Source organism: Chinchilla lanigera, unplaced genomic scaffold (genome assembly GCF_000276665.1).
Source record: "Chinchilla lanigera isolate Chin_1 unplaced genomic scaffold, ChiLan1.0 scaffold00091, whole genome shotgun sequence".
In the NCBI taxonomy this organism is placed as follows: Eukaryota; Metazoa; Chordata; class Mammalia; order Rodentia; family Chinchillidae; genus Chinchilla; species Chinchilla lanigera.
In genome coordinates this window covers 7,136,740-7,160,899 of record NW_004955492.1, presented here as the reverse complement: position 1 = coordinate 7,160,899, position 24,160 = coordinate 7,136,740, and the positions used below count along the sequence as shown (strand labels likewise).

The 24,160-nt window shown below is 44.5% G+C and overlaps 1 protein-coding gene across 1 annotated transcript in view; it reads left to right on the top strand.

The window, feature by feature from the left end:
• The window catches only part of Disc1 (disrupted in schizophrenia 1), a 292,801-nt gene that overhangs the window by 78,429 nt on the left and 190,212 nt on the right, over positions 1–24,160 (top strand). Inside the window, exons 5-6 of the mRNA XM_013504736.1 lie at positions 309–438; positions 5,552–5,787. Coding sequence (XP_013360190.1) covers positions 309–438; positions 5,552–5,787 — 366 coding nt within the window. The remainder of the gene's footprint in view (positions 1–308; positions 439–5,551; positions 5,788–24,160) is intronic.

Here is a 24,160-nt window from a genome sequence, read left to right as displayed (position 1 = left end):
CACCGAGTGTCACGTGTTCAACCAGCCACGTGTGGCCGTATGGGAATGTGCAGGTCCTGCAGCAGAAATTTGGCTGGGGAAAAACCAAAAACTCCAACGAATTCTAATAAAAATGGAAATGTCCATTAGGGACCTCATGCCAGCAGCCCTCCTGAAAATCATAAGGGCTGGGGGCCACTCTGAAATTTCTGACTGAAAATTCCCGTGGGCCTGTCCACTCCTCTACTGATACGTATGTGTTCCTTACAGGTTTCCACAGCGTAGTGATTATCATGTTTGCCTCACAATATGTATATGTTTCTTTAAAGGGCTGGCAGTGACTGTGCCCTAGCCCCACTTGGAAGCGAGTCACAGACCCTGGAACTCACAGCCCAGGACAGCCTGCGTGAGGCCCTTGCAAGGCGAGACTGGCTTCTCCAGGAGAAGCGGCAGCTGCAGGTGAGAAGGAGACAGACATCGCAGTTGGGGTTGGGGGGTTCTCATCACTGAAGCCAAATGTGGCAAAATGGGTCCATGCTTTGCAAAAGGAAAGGTGGTGGGAGTGGCTGGATGGCCTGCAGGAATCGTGTCACAAATGAGGGCCAGACTTTCCTTATTTGCCATCGCTTGACCTTAGACACATCCCTTGGAAGCAGAGACAGGCCCCTGCCTTGAGAATGCTTTGCGGGGACTCCTGGGCTGGCAGGCTGTGCCTGCGCTTTCACAGGCAGAGTCACAGGTCTGCATGCGCAGGGTGAGTGCATCTGGGCTGACCAGAGGGCTGACTGGAAGCCATATGTGGCCCAAGCAGTGCTGAAAGTTGGCCCGGAATCGTCTGGGGTTGGGATCTGGGTGCAGCACCGTGGTAAAGCGAGAGGCCGTCAGGGCAGCGCAGGGTGGAGTAGGGTCCTGGCAGCTTGAGCTGACACAGAAAAGGGGTGCAGGGGGGCACTGAGGAATTCAGGTCAGTGGCAGCAGCTTCAAGGGGGAGCAGGTCCTCACCGCTCGAGTCCAAAGCATGTGCAGGTTCTAAGCAGCCGATGAGCTTGGGCAGGCTCTGCCCCATGCAGAGCGTTCGCACCAGCTATTTGCTCCACCCAAGCGGCTAGAGTAGTGAGCTGGTAGAGGGAGGCAGGAATCACCACAGTCTGCAAGAACCTGTGACAGACTGAACACTCAGCTCTGCCGCGAGCATCGTGCAGTGTGGACGGCAGGCAGTGTGGGATCTGGCTTTGAGTTTTTAACAGTATTCACCTCTGCTCTTGAGAATGTCAGAGTACAAACAATTTAAGCACCAGTACCCACTGCTAGAAGTAATCTGTGCGTTGCTTGGTGCCGTGCTTAGTGCTAAAAACATTCTGTGCTGTAGCTTGGTACTGGCCAAACTCTAGGGAAAGGTGCTTGAATCCTTGTCCATCCCGTAGGTCTTCCTGTGGGTCCAAGTGTGCTGGATGCCCTTTGCATGCCCAGGATCTTTGTGCAGTGTTCCCTGGGGTGTCGGTTGGGAGACCCATGGCAAATATTCTAAGACCTTGAGTGAGAGGGCTGGTGGGTTGGAGGTGGTAAAAGCCTCAGTGTGCAGACCAGGGAGATGGGTGAAGAGTCAGACTGAGGAGAGGACAGGTCCTGTACATGTCTCCAGCATCGGAGCAGGGGGCAGCCATGTGGGAGGGCTGGAGGTTGGCGTAGTGCTGTGGGTTCAGAAAGAGAGGGCTGAGGCAACTGGAGGGGTGCACATGCAGAAAGGAAGGGGACAGGGTCAGAGGTAAAGGGCCCAGGCTTTTCTCTGTCTGTAATGGGGAGACACTAAGGATTTTAAGCATAAAATGACATAGTCTGACCACAGTTTATTTTTATGTTTTGCACTACTAACAATTGAACCCAGGGCCTTTGCACTGAGCTACATTCCCAAGCCCCTTTTTTATTCCTTTCTTTAAATTCCCAGTCCTTTTAAATTTTGAGACAGGACCTTATTAAATTATTATGTCACTCAAGTTGGGTTTGAACTTGCAACCCTCCTGCCTCAGCCTCCCAGAGTGCTGGGATAATGGGTATACACCACTATACTTGGCCTGATCACACCTTAAAGAATCACTTTGACTGTGGTGCTAAGAATACGTTATAAGGGGGCTGGAGATTTAGCTCAGTGGCACAGCGCCTGCCTGGCAAGTGCAAGGTCCTGAGTTCCCGGTACCGGAAAAAAAAAAAAAAAAAAAAAAAAAAAAAAAAAGAATAGGTTATAGGTTTATCCTTGTCACAGAGCTACTGTGATAAAACAGCATGGTACTGGCAGAAAAACAGACCTGAGGATCAATGGGACAGATTAGAAGATGCAGAAACAACTCCAAACACACTCAGCCACCTTATCTTTGACAAGGGGCCAAACATCTTCACTGGAAGAAAGATAGCCTCTTTAATAAATGATGCTGGAAAAACCGGCTTTCCACATGCTGAAGACTAAAACTAGACACATGTCTCTCACCATGCACTAAGCTAAAATCGAAATGGATCAAAGATCTAAATATTAAAACAGAAACACTAAATGTTCTGGAAGAGAGACTAGATAGAACTCTTGAAGACATAGGTGTAGGCAAAGGCTTTATGAACAAAACCCTGATTGCATGGGAAATACTACAAAAAATCAACAACTGGCATCTCATCTTATTAAAATGCTTCTGCACAGTAAGAGAAATCACCAACAAAGTGAAAAGACAAGCTATAGAATGGGGAAAAAATTTTTAGTCAGTTGTTCCTCAGACAATGGTCTAATATCTAGAACATATAAAGAATTGAGAAAAATCAGACCTCCTCCAAATGTAAAGATTCAGTCCAAAAAAAGGCATCTGAAATGAATACACACTTACTTGTCATTTGAGAGATGCAAATTAAAAGAACACAGATTCCATCTCACCACAGAACAAATGGCTGTCATCAAGAAATCAACCAATAACAAATGCTAGAGGGGGTGTGAGAAAAAAGGAACACTTCTCCATTGTTGGTGGAACATAGACTGGTGCAACCATTGAGGAAATCAGTGTGGAGATTCCTCCAAAAACTAAGATTGGAGGTCCCATTTGACCCAGCTATTTCCCTTCTGGATATCTTCCCAGAAGAATTAAAAGCATCATACCACAGTGATATATGCACACTCATGTTTATAGGAGCACAGTTTGTAATAGCTAAATCTTGGAAACAGCCCAAATGCCCATCAACCAATGAATGTATAAAAAGGATATTGGTTTTTTTCATACACTAGAGTACTACTCAGCCATAAAGAAGGATAAACTTGAGACATTTCTAGGTAAATAATTGTATGTTGAGACCATATTCTTAAGTGAAATAAATCAGACACATGTGTAAATATTGCATTGTTTCTCTGGTGTGAGAAACCAAAAGTGTAAATAAGGACCACAATGTACAATAGATATTGTGAACTAGGAAGAAATTGTTCAAAAGAAAAGGGAAACTGGGGAGAGAGTAGGGGGAAAGGAAGGAAGGGAAGGAAAAAATGAGAAAAGAAGGATAAAATGGAAATAAAGCTTTGTAAATAAGGAGAGGAAGAGGGGTTGAAGGGAGGGGAGGTGAATGGGGAAAGAAAGAAGAATTGAGATATACCATGTACAGGTACAACTTTCCTATGATGAATATGATCATTATGTATACCTAAATTATACCAATAAACTTAATTTAAAAAAGGGATAAGTTTTAGGACCACTATGGAGAATAATTTACAGCTTCCTCAAGAAATGAAAAGTAGACTCAGAGCTGGGCATGGTGGTGCACACCTATAATCCCAGCACTCGGGAAGCTTTGAGGCAGAAGGATCACCACGAGTTTGAGGATAGCCTGGGCCACATAAGCGAGTTCAAGGTCAGGCTGCACCACACAGCAAGACTCTGACTAAAAAAAAAAAAAAAAAAAAAAAAAAACAGCCTATAAAAACAAATAAACAGTAGTCTCACCATGTGATCCAGCAACCCCACTTTGGGGATAGATGTGAAAAGCTGGAATGTGGACCTGAAGAGGTATCTGCACACCCACGGCCAGAGCAGCATTACTCATACAACCAAAAGGTGGTAATGACCCAAGTGGCCATCAGTGGATGGATAACTAAACTGGTACGAGTCTGCAGTCAAAGAAGTAGTATCAGCCTTAGAAAGGAGGGTCATTCAGATGCAGACTATAATGCAGATGACCCTGGAGGACATTATGCAACATAAGTCTTTTACAAATACTGTGTTTCCACTTCTGTGAAGCCCCTAGAGTCCTCAGTTCACAGAGACACAAAGTAGAACCCCGGGTCCAGGGCAGGGAAGGGGTGGTGTCTGACAGGTGCAGGGGTGCAGCTGGGAAGATGACGAGTTCTGTGGGTGGATAGCGGTGATGGCAGTGAGACTCAATGCCACTGACCTGTACATTTACAAACGGTTAAGATGGTGCACTTTATGTCACTCTCATTTTATTACAGTCTAGAAAAACTGAGGAGGAAAGAACAAAAAAATGAAGGAGGTAGGAAGAAAAAGCAAGAAGAGAAGGAAAGGAAGAAGTAAGGGAAAAGGAAGGAAGCAGGGAAAGAAGACAGGAAGGAGAGGAGGAAGGAGAGAGGGGAAGGTTAGGGTCCAAAGGTGGGAGCTGAGAGGCTGGTGGAGGGACCTCGTCAGCTGTGCTGTGACTCAGGCGCTGTGGAAAACAGGGATTGGTTTCTTTAGGAAGTCTCAGCAGTAGACCTCGGTACCTCATCTTCCCTCTCACCTCTCCGCAGCGGAGATGGGTGGAGGAGGGACTTGTGGGGAAGAGGGCCTGTGCAATGTGTGAGAGACAGGCTCAGGATGGCTGGTCAGGGCTGTGGGCTGTGGGCTTCTATCAGCCAAGAACAATGACGGAACACAGGGCAAGTTCAGTAAGAGAGTCTGGGTTTTGATTCTGAGTCTTTTGGGCAGTGAGATGGTTGTCTGCCCAAGCGCTGTGCACACCCTGGCTTACAGTTACCTGCTGTTTGTTTTCTTCTTTGACCTCAAGATTGGATGATAGGTGTGGGTGATGTGGGCTTTGGTTTGCTATGTCAGTAGAAATTAAATTCATTTAATATTTTTATGAACTTCAGACACTGGGATACTGTGTAGCATCTCACTGTTCTCTCCGTCCCACAGATCTGAGAAGGCAGGACTTCTGTCTTTCTCTGCAATCTAAATTCTCACGCTTGGCAACAGACCAGCCCTGTCTCATCTTGGTCTGTGGTATGAATCTCAGTGCTTCATATGTGCTGCCTGTGTCCTTGTGGGTCATCAGTAGTGAAGCCAGTTATTTGTTATTTGCTGGTTCTTCCCCGTGTAATCTTTGGCTGACCCACCATAGTGATTTAATGCTTGGAAAAGAATATTTTTCCTTCTGCAAACTCATCAGAATTATAAAGCTGGCATGAGTTTTCCAGTTCAGCAAACTCCCAGAAACCTGCCTGCCTTGCAGGGAGCTGTGCAGCCCAGTGCAGACGGCCCCTCTCCTTACAGCCACGATCAGCAGGGCAGGGTGCCGGGAAAGGTTCCTTCATCAAATCTCTTTCCCTTCTTTGCAGGAAGAAGTGGAAGCTCTCCAGAAAAGGATGTCTGCGCTGGAGGCCAAAGATCAACAGCTGAGAAGGGAGATAGAGGAGCAGGAGAGAGAACTCCAGTGGCAGCGCTGTGGCCTGGGGTCACTGGTGGTCCAGCTACCCCTGGACCAGCTGAAGGAAGTCAGTGAGACCCTGAGGGACACGCTGGCCTCTGCCAGCCAGATTCTCCCCCACATGGAGCCGCCTGAAGCCGTCAGGAGGTATTGGTGATTTCCTCATTGTGGTTACTTGCTACTCTGACCTGTTGGACTATTTGCTGTCGCACGTCTGCCAAAATCTTCCAAGTAGTCTGCATTTCTCAGTGGGAGCACTGTCGGTGTTTTGATGTTTTCATTACTGTGTGGGGCAGTCCTGAGCATGGGAGGCTATTTTCCATCCTGCCCACCCAACCTGCCCTAGGCCAGCTCTCCTTTCCATCCCTGTAGGCAGCTTCTCCATTACCTGACTGCCCAGGGGAAGCTTCTTTTCTTCTAAGAACTACTGGAGCTCCTCGGCTTGGGCTTCTGATGCCAGCTTCTGCAGAGGCTGATCACCTGGAGAGAGGGGAATTAGCTGACCTGTGCATCACTGAGAGAGGGTGACTCCATGCCAGAGTTTCTGTCTGGAAGACTGGACTGGGATAGACAGGGGACATTTGCTGAGTGCTTCCCCTGTGTCAGGCATTGTGCTAAGCTTTACTCCGTCTGTTATCGTGGCCATTTGACAGATAAGGAAGAAAAAGTCTAAGATAATAATTTCCCCCAAATCTCAATTAATAGGGATGAAAATGGATATTTCAACTGCTGTTCATTAATTCTGAAGCCTGGCTTCCTATCTGGTCTATACAGAATGGGGTCTTCCTTGTGCTCAGTTGTGTTGGTGAGTGTTGGGGAGGGTCCCAACGCTCAGCTGTCTCTTGCCCTTCAGGGACTCATGTTCTTGTTTTGGAGAAGGACAGGCAGAAGACACATGTTTTAGAGAAGTGAGTAGTATCTGGGTGAACTGCAGACAGGTAGTGAGGATGGTGGGTGTGGTGGGTGCCACCCAAGCAAAGGGCTCCTGTGCCAGGGACCTCCCTGAAGCTCCCAATGTGTGCCAGTCTGGAGGGATCCTCACTAAGTCACGACTTGGCTGATTTAGGGAGGGATGTTGCTGACACCCATTTAGGAGTGTCCGAAAGATGAGCGCAGTTAATAGCTGCTCTCACTGCTGGGCCTGGCTAGACTGTGTGCTTCATCCTGTTTCTTGCAGGCTCCTTTTATTATGTACATCACACTCCTGAAGTCTGCCTGTCTACAGTGTTTGTCTACAGAGTCGCAGAGTTCAGCGACTGACTCTTCTACACATGACTCTAGAGCAGGCTACACGGGCTGCTCCAGGGAGTCACTCAGGATCCCTCTCATTCCTTTTCTGTCCCTCATATCTTCTCATATGGAGCTGACCCCTAGCTCCAGCCATGGAGAAGGAGAAGAGATTGGGGTTGTGTCTAGATTTTGGCCCAGTGCAGCTGATCCGGTCTCTACTGGGGCCTTTACACCATGCTCAGGGTGTGGCCAGGTGCGGGGCACGGGCTGTTCTGGCTGTTTTTACTGCACATGAGAAGACAAAAGCTCAGGAAGTTCCCTGCTAATGCAGCAAGAAGAGAACATCTTATGTACATGGGTGAAGACTTTGGTCAGCACCGGTAGATGATTCCTGCTACAGAGCTAAGGAAGGTGCTTCCCCCCAGATGCTCTTTCATAAACAGAAACGGGGAAGTCCATGGTGTCGTAGGCTGGTGAACCTGGGCGCAGAGCATGGTTCCTCTGATTTCTAGTTGATGCTTCCACTCATGCGTTGTAGCTCACATTTTATTTTTGATTTATTTTTTAAGAGTAGGAAGAATTTATCGAAAGAAAGAAAGCTTCTGTCTAAGAGGGACAGAAAAGGGCCTAGAAAGTGGGTTGCCCACTGACCTTAATTCTCAAAGGTGTTTTATTGAGCAAAGCCACGAGGTGAGGCAGATTAAGGTGGGACAAAACTATAGTCAGCTAATAAGATTAGATATATAGCCACTTAGGTAATATTGACCCAATAGGAAATCACAAGGTGGGTATGAGGTGGGACAAAACTATGGTGAACCAATAAGATTACAACAAATATAGTTGCTTAGGTAATACTGATTAAATGGGGATCAAATTGGGAAGCAAGTCATGTAGCAGTAGCTTGCATTTTATTCATCACCACTATAGTATGGTATAGCACTGTCTCGGTATTCTCTGAGGTGACCATCAGCACTAGATGTGAGGGCAGTCTGAGCGTTGTACAGTGCTATCTGGGCTTGAGGGGACCCTTTACTCCAAATGCAGATGTTCCCACTGAGGTCATAGAAGTCAGCCAGGAATCTGCTCTCGCCTATTGTGTTGGTGTGACCAGAAGAAACCCGGTGTCTATAGAAAGCCCTTCTGGACCTTGTCGTGGTCCAGAAAAACCCACATTTGTAATCATAGAGGAAAATTATTGGAATTCCAATAAGGTAATTCCAGTTTACCACTTCCAGTGCAATCCATGGTGAGAATAAAGACACGAAGGTATATTTGTAGTTGTGGGGAGCCAAGGGGATTCTAAGCCCAGCTAGAGGGATGGCTAATGGAACAAAGGCCTCGACCCAGGGCCAAATCCAGGTCTTACCAATTCGTGAAGAGGGGAGTGGCTCAGAATGAGTGACTATGTGAATGATGGTAAGTACATGAGTGCTGTGAGCTGGGCTAGGTAGGAGGCCTGAAATCACCTCTGCAATATGCAGAAGGAGAGATATACAGAAAGAGTAATCTGCATATCACAGACTGGGGCACTATCTAGTGTTTCGGGGTTGATGCTTCAGTTTTGATGTGTAATCCACGCCCTGAGAAGTCATAGCCTCTTTTCTGGAGGCTCATTCTCAGCTGACGGTGTGGCTTCACTCGCATTGCTGCAAAGACTACACATCAGCACCTTGGGCTAGACCCATTTATATTGCTTAAAGCCAATGGAAGGGATAAGGAAATATCTTAGCCAGCTCTATACATATCAGTACACGGAGGTAGGGCCAAACGCTTTTCTTTCAGGGACAGCCGTCCTACACAGGTGTCGCTATGGCTTTGGAAAACCTCAAGGGATTTGCACAGTCGAAAATCTTAGGAAAATAAAGATTTTGTGGTTCAGTGACACAAAGAAATGTGGAAAGTTGAGTGACATAATGGGTTAAATGGCTCTAGCATGAGATGCACATGGCGAGCAGAGTGCCATCTTTGGGACGGTTTTTTATTTTTTGGCAGGTGGCAAGTGACCATCCTGTGATATTTGCATAACCTGGCTGATCCCCAGGAGGTGCTCTGTGGCTCCAGCCACACTTTGTTCACTTTGAGGAACAGGGCGGCCCGTCTCCTGGCGGAGCCAGTTGAGCTTGTGTACCTCACATATCGATTCCTCTGCTTCCCCTCTCACCTTGAAAAGTGAGGGGTCGGACTGCTTCCTGCCAGCATGTGGGCTTTTGTTATGTTTTGAATCTAGAATGTGCCCTAAGAGGCTCATAGGTTGAAAGCTTGGTTCTAATGCATCGGTGTTCAGAGGTCGGGTGTAGAGAGATGTTCGACTCTTCAGGGCCCTGAGCTCATCAATAGATTGATCCATGGATGAGTTCATAGCTAAATGGGCTGTCAGGAGGTCAGGCCCAGATAACGGGAGCGGGTAACCAGGACAGGACTCTGAAGGGTGTGTCTGTTTCCCAGCCTCTTCCTGTCTCACTCTCTTATTCTCATTCTCCTTCCTAGCTGCCAGGAGGTGCCTAGTGTTCCTCTGCCACACCTTTCTGCTGTGACGTTTTGTCCTCATAATAGATCTACAAGGGATGGAGCCAGCTGACTGTAGACCTAAACCATGAGCCAAAGAAAGGTTTCCCCTTTAAACTGTTTTTCTCAGGTATTTGTCACAGCAATGAGAAGCTAGCTAACACAGAAGACTGCTCACTCGGGTGTACCTTTGAAGGGCGTCTGTTGTCCCTGGCCCCCTCTCTCTCTGTGTGCTTCCTGGCTGCTATGAGGCTAACAGTTTGCTCCAAGTCCTCCCAGCCCCACTGCTCTGCCTCCCAGAAACAATGGAGCCGAGTGACCGTGCAGTGAAAGCTCGAAACCATGGGCCAAAATACATCTTCTCTTCTTGAAGGTGTTTTTGCAGGTATTCTGGCACAACAACTGGAAAGCTGACTAACCCAGCTTTCCCTTCGAGCAATAAGACACGGCTCTTCCTTAAGGGGCTACAGCATGAGTTCACTGAAGCAGAGTGTTTCAAAGAAGCCAGTGTGGAGTCTGGCTCAACAGACAGGAGAGATTGCTTGATTTTTAACTACTCATCCACTACCCTGTTAGCTCAGCTTTTGCTATGAAGTGTTGGCTGCCTTGTAGACAGTGCTGACCTAAGGGTAAGTCCTGTGGGGTCCTCCTCAGATGAGATTAGTTTGTCCTGAAGCCACGGGAGAGGTCCAGATGGACTGTGAAGGAAGGAAATCTTGAAGTCTTAAGAAGACAGGTTTCAGAGATCAGAGTTGCTACAAAAACGTGAGGAAACAGAACACTCTGCCTTGTGACTGTTACTGTCCCCGTCCACGGAGATTTTCACAGTCTAGCTGCAAACTCTGGGTGATGTCTGGACAGGAGCTGCTTCCTCAACATGCAATATAGAAGGATGTTTTTTCCCTAGATGAAGAGAGAATGTCCCAAGAGCACCTGCATTCTGAGTGTGACACTGGGGAAGATGTGCATTTGCCTGGAGCGAGCGTTTCTTTTTTTTCTCTTTTGGTGCTGGGGATTGAACCTAGGCCCTCAAACTTGGAGGCAGATGTTCTACCACTGAGCGACACTCCAAACCCTGAAGGCATCATTTCAGACCAGGGTTGTTGGGCGTCCACTGGCCAGCCTTAGAGAGGGTTAGCAGCAGAAGAGCCTGTGCTGGAACCGAGGAGTCCCAGCTGCCTTTTGTTTGGGTTATGATAGAGACCAATGTGGCAGTTTCAGCCTCCTCTGTCTGTTTTGGGTTGCATAATTTAGCAGGAGGCGAGACAGCTAAGCTGTGCTTGAGTAGAGCCAACATAAGTGGTTTTCGTCCCACAGACAAAAGGAAAAGTATTTTTAAGCACTGGGAGGATCAGGAACTCCACAGCAAGGAGGATGACAAAGCAGGAGGTGGAAGAGAACAGGAGTCACTTACTAGGGAGGATTTACAAGTTGGATTTCCCTCATCCCTGGGCTTCCAGCCCTTTGGTTCTAAAACAAATTCCTTGTTTCCTTCTGTGAGTCTTTGCTGATGTGCAGGACTGAGAAAGGCCGCCTTTGCCTGGTGAGTTTTGTTGTGCTCCTGGATGAGGCCCATCCTTCCTGTTCCACCCAGGCCGACTTGCTGCTGTTCTGATGATAGAGCTGGGGTATGGCTGTGACCGGGAGGAAGGGAGATGAAGGGAATACAGCCAGGCAGTGACAGTTTCTGAGGTTTCCTGAGGGCCACATCTGTGCATGTGCCTGTGAGTGTGTCTGTTACTTGGCATAAACTGAGGGTGTGATCTCTCTCCAGTGCTGTTAGCCCAGCCTCCGTTGGCTTTGTTTTGGTTTCCTGTGCCTCAGACACTAGGGGAGGTGGCCTGTGACCTTGTCTAGCACGCATGTGGCTCCCTGTAAGGGGAAACAGGAATAATTGCAGCAATCACAGCGGGGTGGGGATATGGAGCTGCAGAGGGTGATTTCTGATGGTGATGCCCAGCTGGTTGTGAGTCTGTGGTTGAGTTCCTTGTTCCTCAGCTCCTGGAATGTCTCTTGTTTCATGTGAAATATGTCTGGCAGGTGATGGATGAGTGCTGTCTGGCTGTGCATTTGGAAGAAGTGTGTTCTATCTTTTTACAGACAGACCATTAACATAAACTGAGGTGGGCAGTCTGGGACCCTGGTACATGGCTGGGGGCATAGGCAGGGGGCCGGATGCAGTGTGCCCACCTCATTAGCCAAAGTTTATGGGCAATGGGATGGACTATATAGGCACTGCAGGTGTCACCAGGACATAGACTTCAGCTCACAGTGCGTTGTTCCAGCTGATGCCAGGGCTCCACAAGTGAGCCTGGAAATGATAGAATTCAGTAGCTCACAATTGACTGGAAGGAAATCAATGTTCCACTTTGCCCTCAGAGACCTTATTAGAGTGAGAGGACACAGCAAGCCAGGAAGGCCTGAATTTCAAGCACCCCCCAGATCTGGGAAGCCTGGCAGAGCAGGCTGAAGAAGGATGCAGCTGTAGGGGCAGCTGTGTGCACGAGGTGGTGTCTGGTTAAAGCGTGCAGGGATGGTGTGAGGTGGCCCCTGCCAAGCGGGGTGATGCAGGGACTGCAGAGAGCACAGTGGCCCGTGGAGCTGCTTGGGCTGCCTCCCTAGGCCTGGTGGTCAAGGTTGTCTAACACCCATTCTGGGCTGAATCCTCCTCTCCTCTTTGCTTCTGCCATCCCCTTACATGGTTCCTCAAACATATGGTTTCACAGGCCTGAGAGTTTTCAAAGTCACCTGGAAGAAGAGGAGAGCTCACACCATCCCCACTAGCATTGGGAGAAATTCTGATTTTTCCTTTTTCCTCTTCCTTCTCTCCTTCCTTCCTTATTTTCTTTTGCAGATACTTTGCTTTTCCCAGGCAAATGAGGCAGGTTACATTTTCCCAGAAAGCAGATGCAGTGCGATGCTTGTGTGTGAGTGGTGTAGAATAAGGGCCCTCGGGGTCAGGCCACAGTGTGCAGTGTAACCCTCAGTGTGGGACCCTCTGGCTCTCCCAGCTCCCATGATCCTCCTGTCTGTCCTTCTTAGATTAGTAACAATAATCACACACTGATTTTAATACATCTATCACTTGCAACACATTTGTTTTTTAATAATTATTAGTGCACATTAATTGCACAAATTAATGGGATTCATTGTAATCTTCCCATACAAGCATGTAGTATACACTGAGTACATCCATCCACCCTTCTACCCGCAACTCCTATCTCCCTATCCCCCCAACTCTGGTACCCTTGCCAGTACCTACTAATACCTCTTTTACTTTCAGATCATCTTTTTTTTTTTTTTTAATTCCTATATGGTGGTACCTTGGTTCATGAACTCAATTTTCTCCATGATTCTGATTGCAAACTAAACTGGACGAGAACGAAATCAGATTTTCCCATGAGGTTGACATGGAACCTAACCACTGAATTTGATTCAGTTCTCATCAAACTCAGTTTGTGACCAGAATCATGGAAAGAATCAAGTCCATGAACCGAGGTGCCACTATACTTGAAAGAGAACATGTAACACTGGTCTTTCTGCATTGACTTATTTCACTTAATGTGATGTCTTCCGGTTCCACACATTTTCCTGCAAATGACAGGATTTTATTCTTTATGGTTGAATAATACTCCACTGTGTATATGTACCATATTTTCTTTACCCGTTCATCTATTGATGGGCAACCTGGCTGGTTCTATATGTTAGGTATCGATATGGGAATGCAGGCTTCTCTTCTGTACACTCACTGTAGGGGATGGTGGCTCTTAGCATATCATTTTAAGATAGAATAACTCTAATCTTAATGCAAACCTAAAAATGTGTCTTGAGAAACATCCCAGAGGGGTTGTAAAGAGTTAACTTTGCAGTCCTGACTTAGCCCTGGAATGCTTCTCCAAAGACAAAGAATGCCAGGGCCTAGATAACTACCTATGACCTTGCTTGGGTTGTTTCATCCTTTCCCTGGCCCTAGGTAAACATTGTAACCACAAAGGAAATGTATGGTTATCTAAAGTGGGACATATAGAACAGAGTACACAAAGTATATATCATTGTGGTTGGGCTCATGACTGGAGCCAGACCCGGTTGTGTGGCACAAGGAAAACAACATGTGGCCAGGGCTACAACATTCCAATCTGTTACCATGGAAACAAAAAATGTATATAAGCTGGGAACAAAGGCAGGTCCACGCCCACTTCTCTGACTTGCAAGTCGGTATGAGAGGTGACGGTCTAAATTAAAACTTTCTCTGTTCTTATAAAGTTCTTTGGTCTCTTCTGGAATACAGCCCGAATTTTTGCTGCAACATCACTTCATTTCCTAGGAGTGGGATGGCTGGATCATATGCTAATTTTATTTTAGTTTTCTGAGGAGTCTCCAGACTATTTTCCATAGTGATTCTACTAATGTACATTCCCACCAAGAGTGTATGAGGGCTGATTTTTCTCCATAGACTCACCAACATGTTTTTGATCATAGCCATTCTGATCGGGGTCAAATAGAATTTCATTGTAGTTCTGATTTGTATTTCCCTAATGGTTTGTGATATTGAACATTTCTCATATATTTATTGCATGTTTGTACCTCTTTTTCAGAAATGTGTCAAAACGTTCATTTTTACATAAAATAATCTTATAAAGAATGTTGGGCAATATACTGGGTTTGTGTCCACTTTTGCAGGTGAGGCTGCTAAGGGTCCATATTCATGCAGTACTAAGTGTCCTACATCTTTGGCAGTATTTGACACAGAGGGAGAAAGATAGTTAACGCTGATGGTCTGGGAGAGACTAGAGCTCAGATTAAGGGCTTAGTTAAGTCCTAGGCCTAGAACTACCAATCTTCTGCTCCGAAGTATGATGACAGAGTAGGACACAGATAAGATATGTAGTTTTTAGTTACAAGGGGCACTGGGATGGTCAAAACCCAATAAAGACTAAAACCACGAGGCACAGTGTCTTTGGCCTGTAACAGGTGTGCAGCCTGATTGCAGGGTGTGCTGGCAGGCTGCAGGAAGCGGTAGGGGTAAAGGTTCAAGAATTGAGGAACAGTGCATTTTTGGGAAAGCACACAGGAGCAGACCACGGTTAACTAGTAACCTGATTGTCTGCTAACTGCAACTACTGAGCTGAAAGTAATTTGGACGAGTCAAGTCCTTAGCTGCCATGTTATCTTGCTTTGAGGCACCAGAACTTCACAGACTCTTTGCTAGTCTCAATTCTGGCCATTGGCTTAAAGATTAATCTGTCTGTAAGCCAGTTGCAGATCTTGCCACAAGTCATGTAGGCCCAGGAAAGACACTCAGTTTATTTTTGTGCCAATTTATTAATATTAATCACTGCCTGCTCTGCACCATGTCAAGCTGGTCTTCAGCAGTAAACAAGATGGTGATTGGGCAAGACCTTCAGCAATCCTCTCTTCACACAGGCATGAATTTGAATGGCTGCTCACATGAAACTACCTTGCTGAGAGCTAAAGACACAGGTGAGTCTGTGTCTGGCTTTAGCATAATAATAAGAAAAGGAATGTTGAAGAATGAAGGGAAGAAAAGTTGCCTGTGTCACTTCTCCCCTAGATGCAAGATCTGAAGCTTGGAGCAGGAATTGAACCCAGGTCTTAGTTTGGTACCTCTTATCAGACTTGTCACAGTGAAATCTTTTTCTGAGCACAGCCTTATGGCCCTTGGCCTGAGGCCTGTGCTTATGGACAGAGGAGCCTGTAGCCCAGAGTTAGCCTGGTAGCCTAGGACTACCTCTACCACCCCTCTCCTGATCTCAGCAGTGGTAGATGACAGGGTTGTAAGTCTAGGACTTTTGCCATGGAGCTCAGTGCTGGGCTGGTGAAATCCAACTATGAGTAGATGTTGTGGTCCTCTGTCCCCTAGAAGTGCCTGTGGAAGAGCCTGTGGACTTGGCCCAGTGCCTGGTGATGCCTGGTGGCCCAGTGGGATGGACTCACATTCTGGTCATTATCACCTTCATCTAGTTGGGATGGTTCTGGATAAGAGCACGCCATAGGAGTGGATAGGCCATAGCTGTGTGGGCCTCAGGCCTGTCCCCTTGTTGGTCTTACTGGGCAGAGGGCTCTGGGCCTTAGTAGCCATACCAGCATTGCAGTCTTGGTGACCATATCTCTGTCCACACTAGCTCTTTCCACCCGCAGGCAGCACAGAAAGTCACTGTGGGAAGAAGAGGGATGTAGGAACCACATCACTAGGAGCCATTTCTTTATTCATTCCTCTTAGGAGCCATTCCTGCAGTGAGGCCCAGTGCGGAGTAAATTTCTGTCTTGTTTTGTTTTTTAAATTCATGTTAAAAATAAAAGAAGGAAAACGTATTAACAAACAGACATCCATTTACAAAATAGCATAAGAACAATACAAACAGTATAGAGTTACAGACAAAGTGGTAGGAAATTAACAATGGTTGTTGTATTATGTATTGATATCTTCACAGTGGTTTCTCAGGAAAACAAATAGAGATATGCAATATTGATCAAAAAGTAATCATTAACTGTTCCTTTCAATAAAGCAATAGAAGACAGTATAAATTTCCGGTAATTGTGGATGAGGCATCTAGGTTCACCCAGATCTAGGTGGCAGAGCCTTTGGGGGCAGGTACTCTTAGATAGTCCCCAGTCCACCTGGAATAGCTCACTGCCTGCAAATTTGGGACAAACGTGGGCTTGGAGTGCCCACAAGCACTGAAATGACAGCAGTCTCCTTTGACGGAGGGCAGATCTGGACATAAGGCACTGTCTAGCCTTTTAAACAAATAGTGCTTAAAAAAACTGACTATCCACATGCAGAAGATTGACTCTAGATCAAGTGTATTAACTATTATTATTCTTTTATTATTTTGTTATGAAATTTTGATTTATTTTTTCATAAAACAACAACAAAAAAGAAATCAGATAATAACAAATGCTGGCAAGGCTGAGAAGAAAAGGAACCCTCTACGTTGTTGGTAGGAATGTACACTGGTTCAACCATTATAGAAATCATTGTACAGATTCCTTGAAAAACTAAAACTAGAAATTCCATTTGACCCAAATATTCCTCTTCTAGGTATCTTTCCAAAAGAGTTAAAGACCTCATACCACAGTGATACATGGATACCCACATTTATAGCAGCTATATTTTGGAAACAGCCTATATATCCATCAAAAGAGGAATGAATAAAGAAAGTGTGGTATTTATACACAATGGAGTACTACTCTGCAATAAAAAGAATAAATTTGAGTCATTTGTAGGAAAATGCATGCACCCTGAAACTATTATGTCAAGTGAAGCAAATTAGACACATAAGCTTAAATATTGCATGGTTTCTCCTATATAAGAAACAAAAACTATTAAAAAAAAAAGCAACATAAAAGATAGATACATTAATAGGAAATGGAAAGATAGATCTTTTGCAAAAGGGAAGGGGACCAAGAGATGGAGAGAAGAAGGAAGGGATGGGGAAGGGGATGAGAAAAGAATTGGGATGTGTTATGTATGTGTACCAACTCACCACAAGGAATGTAAACGTTACATACTGCAAATGTGTACTAATAAAAAATAAAATTGGAAAAAAAGATTTTTGTAAGTTTCATAGTAACTGCAGAGTGAAACCTCTAATAGATACACTAAAAATCATAAGAATCAAACACAGTACCAGTAAAAATCACTTAACCATAAGGGAAGATTGTAAGAGAGGAGAAAAGAAAGAAAGGAGCTATAGAAAAAGTAGAAAAAGATAACAAACTGGTCATGATAAAACTTTATCTACCCACAATTGAACTTTAAATGTAAATGGACTAAAATTTCCAATTAAAAGACGTAGAGTGACTGAATGGATAAAAACAGGAGTCAACATGTGCTGTTTACAAGAATCTGATAAAGGCTGAAGAACACGCATAGACTGAAAATGAAAGGAGGAAAACAGATATTCCATGCAAACAGAATCTAAAAGAAAACAGGGGCAGCCATACCTGAATCAGATGAAATAAACTTTAGGTCAAAAATGGTAAAGAGACAAATAAGGTCCTTATATAATGATAAAGGGGCCAGTTTAGCAAGAGGAAATAATAATTCTATACTCAACATCAGAGTACCCATATATATAAAACAAATATTAATACATCTAAAAGGAAAGACAGACTCTAATGCAATAATATTTTGGAACTTTAACACCTCATTTTCAGCAACAGATCACCCAGACAAAAAATGAAAGATGGTAGGGTTAACTGGATCCTGGACCTCACAGATCTACTGAACACTGCATCCAGCAGCTACTGAACACATACTCTTCTCATCAGCACTAGATGTTTTCCAGCATAGATCATATTCAAGGCCACAAAACAAGCCTGAACTAATTATGTAGGAACAATATTATATCAAGTATCTTCCTACCACAATGCAGTAAAACTAAAAATCAACAATAAGAAATGCTCTGGAAATTTTACAAATACATGGAAATTAAACAACTTGCTCTTGAACAGATCAGTGCAGAAACTGAGAAGAAAGTTTAAAAGTTTCTAGAATTCAAGATTTTATGTAATTAAAATAACCTATTTAAGAAAAACAATAATTCAGTTTCTTGGGGGCAAACAGGTCCCCTGCAATGTTCCTGGGCAGACTGTGGCTGTGCACTGACCATGGTGCTCTCCTGCACCCCTTTCCAAAGGTGGGACTGGGGCTGGAGCTGGACCAGACATGTTCTGCCATGGTTGCTCAGAGTTCAGACTGTGCTATGCCACATTGTTTGTTATTTCCTCTAGAAGTCATCATTCTAGGCCACAAGAAAAGTTTGTCAGACTTTAACCTGGAAAAGAAAGAAGGAATCAGAACAGAAGGAGAGATGTGAAAATATCCCATCTACGGGTGGCTGCTGCTGCTGGCCACCAGGAAATGGAGTCTCCAAATCAGAACACTGTTTTTGATTTCACTGAATATATCTGAACAACTCAAGGGAGAAGTCTGCTCTCACAGAGTTAAGGAAAAATGACTTTATTTTGTGCAACAGTAAAATGATTGTGATTTTTTAAAACATAGGATAAGGCACTATCAGAAGTAGATATGTAATTTTAACATTGTATCTTAATATTTTACAAGTTCCTTGTGCTTTGTTTTTTTCCAGGAGTTTGCAGCACAGCCCACAGTTTTTATTATTTAGATAACTCTTTTTGAAGGCTTTTAATTTGTAGACTTCCATTCTTCTTTTATAATTTATGAATCATATTAATTATTTTCAGCTGGAGACCACAGATTCTCAGAGATGCAAAATGATTTCAGTGAGTTCCAGTGTCTCAGCTGGAAATCAACTTTCACACACGTGCACAGGGCTATTTTAAACTATTTCTTCTGGTTTCTGGTTTCCATCATTATTACACGGGGAGCCATTCTGAACCTAACTTCTTGGAAATTTTGGTGTCTTCTAGAATTCTATCATCAATTTTTTTTCCATGGTTATACACATTTCACTATAGTGTGATGTCTTTAACTCTTTTGGAAATATACCGAGGAGAGGTATAGCTGTGTCAGATGGAATTTCTATTTTTAGCTTTTTGAGAAATCTCCATACTGATTTTCATAGTGGCTGTAGACATTTACATTTCCACCAGTGATGTTAGAAACATTCTTTTTCCTCCTCCTACATCCTTGCCAACACTTGTTGTTTTTTTGTGTTCTTGATGAAAGCCGTTCTGATTAGGGTAAGATAGAACCTCAGGGTTATTTTGGTTTGCATTTCCATAAGCTAAAGATGATGACATTTTTTCTCCTGTGCCTGTTGGCCATTTTTACTTTTTCACTTGAAATTTTACTCAGTTCATGTGCTCATTTTTTGATGGGATTTCTTGATTTGGGGGAGTTAATTTTTTGTGTTCTTTATATATTCTAGCTACTATCCCTCTATCAGAAGAGTAGCTAGAAAGAAATTTTTTCCCATTCTGTAGGTTGTCTTTTCAATTTTTTGATAGTTTCTTTTGCCATGTAGAAGCTTTTTAATTGAAATAACCCCATGTGTTGTTTCTTGGTATTATTTCCTGTGCTACTGGAGTTCTATTCTGCTGAGCTTTGAGGATCTTTGAGGAGAAGGAATTCAACTCTGCTCAGACAGATCTACTGGCTGCTGGGAATATCCCAGGTTGGAAATGTCAGCTCTTTGCTTGCTGGGAATTTAATCAGTCAAGAGCTTGTCTTCACCAGACTTCTGAAACAGATTCATCTGCTCTGTATCAACTGCTGGGCTTTTAGACTGACAGAGCAGTCATATGCTTGCAGGGATGCCCAGAGTCTCATAGTCAGGGCTTGTGCTGATTAAGCGTTCATCTTCACTGCCACTCTCCTCTTTGTCTTCCTCCTTGGCACACAGGAGCTTCTTCTTTGCATCATACTGATATTGGTAATTGAATTCCTTATTCAATTACTTTTTTAGTCAGTGGGATTCTTCCCCCTGCTGTTCACTCATTTTGTTCATCTATGGTTTATTTTGTGTCCTTTATCCAGTACAGTGCATCTATCTTTAGTTTACCCATGGAAAAATTTTAGGAAATGAAATTGATAATAATCCTTGGTTTCAGGAATCGTACTCCTCTGTTGCTTTGTCAGTGGATTTTGACAGATACCTGAGAGAATTGCAAAGTTAAAATCATCTCTGCAAACTTGAACTCTGTGTATGCTTGCCTTTGAAAATAATTAATGATTCAGAAAAGTAGAATAATCACAAAGCAAAAAGTATAATCTTGTGGCTTATTAAACTTCATAGTTATGAAAAGTATATCTGCTTAGAAATTAAAAAGAAAAAATATGAACAATTTAGTATTAAATAGAAATACACACAATTGAAGGTGTTTCTTTAAATATGGGGGCAATGAGACAGCACTTATTAAATAATTAGAATTCAGGGGACAGAGATTGAAATAGAAATATGGAATTGGCTTTGGATTGGGATTATTTTCTTGTTGGTTTTAATTGTAGTGTTTGAAGGATTGAACTCACAGGAGTTTTGTGGAGGAAAAAAAGCTCTAGATCCCAAGTGTTAAAATTTGTTTAAATATTTAAATATATGTGGGTTATGAGAACAGTTGAAAGTGTGGAGCTAACTTATTTACCAGTGTCTAAATAATAATTTCTTTTTTATATGTAACAAAAACATCATTAAACAGTTTGACTGGAAGAGGAAGAAAAGCAAGTAATTATGACCTGAGCATAAGGCTGATCCCGTTTTTGACTCTGCTCTCATTTTTTTCTTCATTAAGCAGTTGAAATCTCTTACAGTCCAAATGTCTGTAAGTCAAAATGATTTTGGCACTGAAATTATGGTTTCAGTTTGGAAGAAGATTTTTCGAGAGGCACCAAGAAAGAGTTGTTTGAATTAACACTGGAATATTTTAGAAAAGCCAAATACCAAGTTAAGCAGTTGGAAATAAAGCTGTGATATTAATGGAACCAGACTCAATGCCAAGCAGTTTCCAGTGGGCATGGGGTTGGGCACAAGGTGGCACAGGTGTGTGTGTGTATGTGTGTGCGCGCTTGTCCTTACATCGGCACATTTGGAGAGCTAGGAAATGCCTATAAGTGCAGTGTTAGGGCTCTTCTGCTCTCTATTTTTCTATCAGCACTCACAGCACAGGAAAACTTCTGCTGGAGGAGATCAGAATCTATGCATGTGTATACTCTCTCCCTCTTTGGTATTCCTTTGAGGAGCATTTGCATGAATCATGTAGCTGTGTTTTACTAAGAAGAGCGTATGGCATTTTAAACTATGGAACCTCATTGTCAGTTTTCTGCTGTGATGGTTGATCTTTATTGCTCACTTGGGTGACTTGAGAGACACCTAGCAAATTAGTAAAACAGGTGTGTCTGTGTGGGTAATGAGGGCATGATCTTGTATGTCTGGTCTCTGTCCCCTTCCAATCTGGCTCTTCCCCGGCACTCTGCTTCCTAAATGCCATGAGTTGAGCAGCTTTCCTGTGCTGTAGGCTTCCACCGTGATGTTTCTTAGAGCAGCCTGCCATGGACTAAAGTCTCTGAAACTGCAAGCGAAATAAACCCCTCTTCTCTTAAGTTGTGGCTGTCAGCTATCTTGTTCAAGCAGCAGGAGGGCTGACCGTACACTGCACCAGTAGAAGGTGGATTTCACTAGTAAAACTCAGAGTAACTTTGTAGCACTTTAATGTTTAGATGCAAGATATTTGAATTCACAGAAAGGGTCAGTAAGAGTGGGACTTATGAATGTGAGCCATATCCAGAGGATGAATCAGAGTACTACAAATCACAGCATCTTGCTGGCCTACTTTGCTTTGGTTCTTTCATTTAATCTCCTTTGCCTGGGCCAGAAAGTGAACATCGAATATATTTATTTTACCCATGTATAAAATTCATATACCTTATTTCTGTCAAATTTCTGTCAAATATTTTGTTGTCATACAGATGTGGTGTTTGTCTAAATTATTTATTAAAAGTCCTCCCAAGATCCCCAAAGCTAAGATATCTAGGGAAAACGAATGAGCATATCCTATGTCCAGCATGCTGTCTGGCTCCTGTCCTGTCACCCAGCTGGACAGAGATGACCTGCTTTGCTAGGCGGGTGGGCACAACTGGCAGGGGCACTGGTATACCTGTCTTCAGCACTATGCCTCTGCCCTGGGCCACGTTGGCATTCCAGGAGCACAGGCCACAGGTAACCAACTCAAGTAATTCCTACAGCTGTAAAGAATGGCTGGCTCCTGGTGGGTACATGTACCTTGTCCTATCTTGACAAGATCAGTTTAGAGAGCTCATGGCATTTCTGTGATCTGTGCCCTATGGATGTCCCACTGGTGACATGTGACATTATCAGCAGTGAGGACAGAAGGTTTCAAGGAGGGAAAAGTCCAAGTAGATAAACCCTTGCTTCCTTAAGCAGTTTTCACTGTCATTTTCTTACCCATTTGTCCTCACAGAAGGTTGCAGGACTGAGCGGTAATTGGCAAGGTTGTTAATGTCAACGGTTCCTCTGTTTGATTTTCTTTGTTCAATTCCATGCCCAAGTAGCAGCCACGCTAAGATAGCTGCCATTTTGCCCTTTCTGTCATTTCTAATTTGTTTCAGTAACAACCACTCATTCTTTAACTGATCTTTGCTAAACGTGGATTGGGGAGTGGGGAGGGAGAGGGCGGCAGGGAGAAGATGGAGAGGAAAGCAATACTCCCCTCCCCTGGGCCTTTTGCTGAAGTGGGGCTTTGGTACTGGCTACACAAACACAGGCCAGAGATGGACAGGGACAGACGGAGACAGAAGGATGGGCAGCTGCCAGCAGGCGGCGGACTCCACACACCTGGAAGTCGAGGGACTGACAGCTGCGTGCTTCTCTGAGTGGTGAAGACAGGACCTGCCTGTATTCCTGCCTCTGTCACTAATGCCACCTGGCACCTTATATAACCTGTGTGTCTGTTACAGCCTCTAAATTCTACAGGTAAAATAAAGCGAGGGAACGAATTTGGGATGGCACAACAGCAAAAGGGGCTTGGACAGCAGGTCTGAACCATTCTTAGAAACCTCATTTTGCAGGTGACAAAGTAGCCCCCAGGAGAGAGTGGCTTGTTCCCTGTATGCAGAGAGTTAGTGAGGTGGTGATGAACTGTCTGTCATTAACATGCTTTGGCAGTGGAGGTCCAGGTAAAGGTAGGAAGAGATCTTGTTCTTTAAGGACCATCTTGGGGCAGGTGTGGAGTTATGTCTTGGTTTGGTTTGGGCCCAACTCTGAGACGGGAGTCTGACCTCTCTGGCTGAGCACTGAAGGCAGCTGTGGCTGGTTTGTGGTGGCAGCATAACCCGATACAATGAGTTCCCCTCAGGTGGATACAAAGCCATTGAGCACAACTGGAAAATCAAAGAATGGAGACAGAGTTACTGTCCCCAAGGAATAATGAGAACACCAGAGTTATCTGCAAAACAGTGCTGTCTCTGAGGAATAAAGACATGGGGGTTTATTCTACTCAGGTGTCTATGGATTTCCACATAGAAAACACTTCAGGGTGGGTAGCTTCCTGACTGTGCTCAGTTTAAATTTGTAGTTCAAGAAGAAAAGATGGTGCACACATTTCTGGGCATACTCTGCTCAAGATCATAGAGCATAACAGACACGAGCACTTCTTAATTTTTACCTGAACAAAGGAAGAGACACTTTGAAGATGTATTAATGTAGGCCTTTAGCAGCTTAGCAGCTATTAGCAGGAGGAGATGCCAGTGAAGTATGGGAGAGCAGGGTGAGGGGCAAAACTCTACAGCATGTGCAGAAAGAGTCCACCCGGCTTGCCTGACGTTATGTTCCTGGCAGGACAAATGAAACCACCACTTTGCCTTCCCACTCTTGCACTTGTACTGCACCTGATGGGTCCCACATGTAGATGTACCCCATATGTCCAAATGATGGCCGTACCTGCAGAGCAGCCTATCTCAGCCTGACTGGCCTGGAGGTGTTCCTGGAGGAGAAGTTCCAGAGAAGGCCCTGGGAGGGATGCAGCTCTTGGCTCACTGCTCTTAGATCTGGTGGCATTGCCCTTAGTGCCTGTGGATACTTCCCAAAGAAAAGGAGGGTCAGGGAAAGCTCCTGTGGTGCAGCAGGGCTAAGGAAGGAGCACTGCTTCCTGGCCTAAGGGTGTTGAGGTATAGTTACGAAGGTCTGGATTCAAGCCTGTGATAGGCTTCAGAGAGGTGCTCCCCAGGGGGACAGTTTCAGGAGAAAAGCAGCAGACAGCTGTTGGCTGACTTCTGACTGGGGGTGGAATTCCTTCACTAAATGGTGCTGAGGGCAGCTGTGGG